Source organism: Atractosteus spatula, chromosome 11, assembly GCF_055471065.1.
Source record: "Atractosteus spatula isolate fAtrSpa1 chromosome 11, fAtrSpa1.hap1, whole genome shotgun sequence".
Classification (NCBI taxonomy): Eukaryota; Metazoa; Chordata; class Actinopteri; order Semionotiformes; family Lepisosteidae; genus Atractosteus; species Atractosteus spatula.
The window spans coordinates 14,294,546-14,300,839 of record NC_142716.1 but is presented as its reverse complement, the minus strand read 5'-3'; the positions used below and the strand labels follow the sequence as shown (position 1 = coordinate 14,300,839).

General features: G+C 36.4%; 1 protein-coding gene across 1 annotated transcript in view; it reads left to right on the top strand.

Annotated features, from left to right (window-relative positions):
- The first annotated feature begins 318 nt into the window (after positions 1 to 318).
- The window catches only part of ror1 (receptor tyrosine kinase-like orphan receptor 1), a 115,173-nt gene continuing 109,197 nt past the window's right edge, over positions 319 to 6,294 (top strand). The window contains exon 1 of the mRNA XM_088927798.1: positions 319 to 532. Coding sequence (XP_088783924.1) covers positions 427 to 532 — 106 coding nt within the window. The 5' untranslated portion in view covers positions 319 to 426. The remainder of the gene's footprint in view (positions 533 to 6,294) is intronic.

The following is a 6,294-nucleotide window of genomic DNA, read 5'->3' as shown; positions in this document are numbered from 1 at the left end:
CCAGCCTATTCTACTGCAAAAAAAAAAAGTTTGCGATTTTTCGGTTTTGTGATGACTTGAGTGCTGCTTGGTCTTCATTGAGCTCTGCAGATATTTGCTTGAACGCCGGGGGGCGACACTGGGTAGATTCTAATCAAAGCCATATGGCTTGAACTAAATCTGCCGTTTCAGAAGAGCACGCCGGACGGTGGAAAGAGCAGCTTCAGACTGTGAGTAGGATAAGAAGGACTCTTTAGCTCCAGCCTTCAGACGCCAGCATATGTGGTGAGCTACTGAAATTCGAGAGGTACGCGAGGAGACAATATCTGAAACGCAACTCTGAGCTGAGCTGCTAAGCAGAAAGAACAAAAGTGTGGACATAAACCTGCAGTACAGTGGATGTAAAGATAAATAACTCATCACACAAGGCTGCACAGATTCATAGGAATGTATCAAAAAAGGCAAAAAGTAGAGCGTCTTCGGCGATGTCAATCCACCTTTCTACGATTCATCTTGATATTAGAAATTTTAACTGGGAAGCACACTGCCCTGGGTAAGAGAATGAAATCATTTATTCATTTGCTGAATGTGTGCTTTGTGTGGCTTCGTTTTATGTAGCGGTTTCACATTATCCCGTGAAGCTACAGGTATTTCATGTATAAAAGGTAGAGACAATGAGAGAAAAGTCACAATATGCAACCATATATTAAGCGATTGTCTTTAATCATTTTAAGTGCTTTTCTTTAATAACTTAATGATCTTTCATATTCACGTTTTTCAGATGTATTAGTATGATTAGCAGTAACGAGAGACAAGTCAACGTAGACCTTAGGTCCTAAAACATATTTTTTTTTGTTCATCATCTTGTTCATGTTGTGAAACTTGCAGATAATTATAACCAGTTACATGTTTTGTCTACATTATGCAGTTTTAAAACGCAAAGGAAATTGGCAATGCACGATTTCATTTTGGCAAGACGAGTGAAATATCCAATATTTCAGTGGCGTGCTTAAGATTGTTACTTTACGGGCACATACACGGAGTTCTGTTGCAAGCATAATGTAATAAATACTTAAAGGTAAAACAAACAAAAATCTGAACATTTATTTGTGTTTTTTACCATTATGTTATCATGTTGGGTAGATTTAATGTATATAATTATTGACAGGGAAGATTCTCTGAACCAGCCTGCCCTTTCATCAAAGCAAATGTAAGCACTAACTTAATTTGCTATAGTATGCAAAGACAGTGCTGTTCTTGAAAACCCACCATAGCAGGGCTCATCGTTTCACCTTTCTCTGCTGGAAGTCCATTTACTGGAATGCTTTTTAAGTATAGATACAATGCAAGCTTTTACCACACGGGGTGATGCGGGCAGTTCTTCTTGTAGTACGTTGAGTTCTATAGAAAAACGTTAGCAGAGCATGATGTCTTCTCCTGCTGATCATATTTAATAAGTATACACGCAAACAAATTACACGTATACCGTTCAATTTAGCTCTTCTATAATTTCAAGAAAGTTAGAGCTTGAATCTAAGCAGTGAGTAAAAAGCATTTCTCAGTGTATTCGGAACTTATTCGGAAGTGTTTTTTTCAAAAAATGTGAAATGCTTCTTACTTTTTACACCCGTGGTCTGTCGATTACATTTTAGGAATTTTTAACCAAGATGAGGTGCAACAAATTCAAACTCTCATGTTCACTGGTTCATAGAATAATCTTATTACATTTGTGTTCTGTTAATTCAGATCACAAAACGGATACAACATACTGATAATGCAGATCCCAAAAGTGCTTGGAAGAGAAGAGTGTAATAAACAGTGTAAAATAACATGAAGCGTACGTTATGTACGTTTATAGCCGTACAGTATATGCTTTATTTGTTTGTAAGTACAGTAGATGTGTCTCAGTATGGCTGTTTTAACTGTACAGAGTAAATAACGTGAAAGAAAAAAGCCTTTGAATGCAGGATTAAACACTCTGTAACACTAAGCAAAGTGTTTAGATTTCAAGAAACACTTAGCAAGTCAAGGAAATTGTGACATTTGTTCCAGGTGAGAAAGGACAATGATCTTGTAATGAGGGTTTGAATAAGAACACATCTGAAAATCTCAGAATTCCTTATACAGTTCTTAGAAATTGTATTTAATATTCCACTTGAATAGATACAGAATAAAATATAACAAAATGAATGCTATAGTGAATGTTACCTTGTATTTATTATTTCAGTGCCTCTCAGTAGTTTCAGCTCAATCCAAATATCCATACCTCCTTTGTATCTGCTATTGTAATCCTCCATCCAATTAGGGAGACAGGTTTTGCTTCTATTCCAGACTGTTTACATTTTTTAAAATATAATTTTAGTTTCAGAGACAAGAGCTTCCTTGCTCTATAGTGCAGGCATCCACTTAGCCTTTCTGGAATACAGTTTTAGTCTTTTGCTTTTACTTAACCCGTGAAAGGTTGTGAGACTTGTCTGTGCACTCCCATTCCATTCCAATTCCAAGAAAAGGAACAGGTGTTCAAAGAAGGAGTATTTTTTCTTCTTTTGCTTTGAGAACATTCTGAAAGGTATCTTAGCATCCGGGCTAGTTAATGTGCCATCTAATGTTTCTGAAGACAATTTGTTTGGTTTCATTTGTTTCTAAGCAGTATATAAATGTTCATTCTCTTTGTTTTTGTTATATCCCAAACAGAAGACAATGAAAACAGTTGTTTTCTTATCTAAATCCAATAGTTGCACAAGACTAAGGCAAATGGTCATTGCAAGATATCTATCTGAACTGCTAAGCTCACAAAGTCCCCATCAATTTCCCTTCGAGATCAATGAAGTCTTATTTATCTGATCTTCTCTTTCAGTTGCTGTGCTAGAGTATTACTGTAATACAGAATGCAGTGTAATGTCTGTGCCAGGTATCAATCTGATTTCAGAGTTTAGGGAAAGACAGTATAATCTTTCCTAATTGATATAAACTCATTAAGACTTAAAATTAGCACTCTTTAATCCATTAGTTTTCATTCAAATTGTCAAAAACTCAAATGGAAAACAAGACACATTGCTGAAAAAAAGATATTCTTACAGTTCTTGGGAATCTGACCATCACTTTGTTAAGGACTGGAATGCTTTTTGGAACTATTGTTTTGTGTATTTCAAGTTAATAACGGTAGTTGTGTATGTCTAATTATCAACATTTAGTATTTAGACTAGAAAGACTAGAAAATGAACAGGTCGGTCTCATGCATCTCTACATTATTAACACAAGTGTTGGATTGCTGGATTGAGGCCCACTACATTCAGTGAATCTGTGAAGTGCGACTCAAGTAGAAACTACAGGAAAGTGTATTTAATACTGAGAATAGGAGGTACGTCTTTACACAAATGGTTGTGAGAGTCTGGAACAAGATATCAAGTCATGGGATGCAAATTCCCTATGGTCTTTAAAGAAAAGACTAATTGAGATGACAAAAGTAAGGAACTACTAAAAACTAACAAGGTAAATGTAGTATTTGTAATAGGCTCCTCTCATGTTCTTTTGTTTCTTAAGCAAGCACAAATCTAGTTTTAGTTGCTGTTTTGGAGCATACAGGTTCTGAAAGGAACCTAGAAAGGAACAACTTAGAGATCCACTTCAGTTTGGTTTTGTAACCAATGTCAGGCTTCTTGTGAGAGAAGATATGATAAAAAGGTGACAAAATACACTTCTGTAAAAAAGTATCATGCAGTGTTTTTCCTTCTTTATACAGAAACACAGTAGTCTTCTATGGATCTTTTTAACCATTTTGTTTTACGATAACAACCCAGAGAGATCAATATTTTGTGGTACAATAAATAGCCTTTTAGATTTATGTAGGCCTAGAGAGGAACCAGTGATGTTAATGATGAGGAACGCCTGACAGTGAGTGAATTAAATTGGTAAATATGAGTAATTAGCAGCTGTAACAGATGCTCACATATAGTTTACGAATATTTTGACTCTCGATTTTGTCTAAGATGTTAAAAGACTTTTGCACAGCAGCGTATGTGCTTGGAATGCTTATGGGTGTGTATTGTGAGAAGCTTCGGGATTCATGCATGGTGTCAGTTTAATCTGTTTCTCAGTAGAACCAATATAAGCATTAGATTATTGATTTTTTTTTGGATGAGAAGTATTTTTGAAAAAGGTCCTGTTTTTAAATGGGGGACAATATTAGACATCAATGGCAGATTAAAGACATTTAACCAGCATCTCTTAATGTCCCAAATAAATGGAAGTCTAACCCTTAAGTAATATTGATAGTTTTAATATTAAAAAAATAAAAGAAAAACAATACTATCCCCAGATACAAAGTCTTAAAGCTGAACACTTGTAGAGGTTATACATCATTTTTTGTGGAAGTGATTCAACACAGATTTCGAGAAGACAGAATGTTGACACAAAAGGCACTTTACCTTGGAAAAAAAACCCTAGAGGCCAGTTTCTTGGAGGCTGTCATAATCTTTAGTTAGAACGGATCTCAGACCTATAAAACGTATGTTGCAGTCACTACTGAAGCATTAATGATTACATCTTTAAAAGTTTTCACAGACATTTTGGAATGCTCTATGTGTTTAACAGATGGAAGCATTTATGTTTATTATTTTATCTCAAAGGGAAGGGATTATTTCTTGATAAATTATTAAAGAAATACTATGCTTTATTCAACCTCATGTTGTGGCAATATTAATCTAATATTTACTATTAGTTTTGTTTCAAGTAACTGCCTTCATTTTTGGAATTTAATGATTAAAACTTGCATTTGTGTAAGGCTTTAAATTGCAAATTTTCCAATACAGTTCACATATTTAAAGGGATCCTCTATATCCACCACTGAGGTTGCACACACCTGGTGAGACATTATAAGCTAGCAGCCCCACCATACTACAGATCAGGTGGACAAGTGACAAATGGCTTCACGTGTGGAATTAAAGTGGAAGTGCAGTCCCAGTTTCTTAGACCGGTTATTAATTCTTGGTAACAAAATATCTTCATCGGTGGTATCGCAGATTTGACATATTCTGAATCAAGCACAAAATCGCGAACTTTGTGAAAGTACTGTATAGTTGTAATGTTGTTGCTAACCTCTGGTCTCGCTACAGGCGAAAGCGAGAGTTCGGGGTGAATTGGACGTGATGCTGCCCCTTCCTGCTCACTAGTCACCATAATGACTATTGTAATATGATGTACAAGCGAATTAAGTACAGGCTGTGCAGCAGACATTCATAGCAGAAATGTTCCAATGTGATCTGCAACTCTATTTACAGCACTAATCTGTTTTTTCTTGTACATCTCCCCTCTAGGAATGTACAGAGTAGGCAAGGTAGGGACTGCCTAAGTTGTGAAAATATAGTAACAATAAAATGAATACATTTTGCCCAAATAGGCTGGCTGATATAGTCTCTGGCTCTCGTGCAACCCTGTACTGGATTAAGTGGTTAGAAAACAGATTAATGAATAGTTCATTGTCACAAAGAATTTCTGGGTAGTGTAAACATTTTTGGTAGAATTCATACAAAATTCGGTCACTCACCCCAAGCACAAAAGAAGAGACGAGCAGCAGTGCCTTTCCCTACAGCTGAACTTGAACGTGAGCTGCTGTACTCAGCCACACAAGCGTGTTCAAAGTTATAGTTTCAGTAATGACAGAGAAAGAAGAACCATGTCACACTACCTTCACCGTGTCACCTGACTCATTCCAGATAATAGTATTGTGTGCGTATCAGTGGGGAAAAATGCAGTGGGATAGGCACAGACCACTTCTGCCTTTTGGAGTGTGTCCTTGAGGTACTGCTCTTGACGAGCAATTTAGCTAACTACACTAAGTTCATTCCCAACACAACCAAAAATGGGGAAATTATTTCTTAGAAGATCTTCTCTAACACGGATTTTCAGGCGGAGCATTGGGTGATGTTGAAGATATGTAAGTGGATGTGTTTACTTGTTAATTGTCGATTACTGGGGAGCAAATGCCTAAGGAACGGTCACATGTTAACTGTAGACTTGGACGTTTATTTCAGTATTATCCATCCATCCATTTTCTAACTTTCAGTTCAGGGTTGTGGGGGAGAGCCAGAGTCTATCCTGGCAAGCAATGGGCTTTATTTTAATACTTAAATGACATAAATGTGTCCAGTAGAGCTTATTTATATTATTTTTTATTTATTTAGAGTTTGATATCTGTGAATTCAACATTCGCAAATTTGCTTATTTGAGTCTTATTTGGTCTGGCCCGTGGAGAAGTACAGAGTGGGATGAAATTGAGCCGAAGGTAGTGGTGCAGCAGTCCAGGATCATGAGATA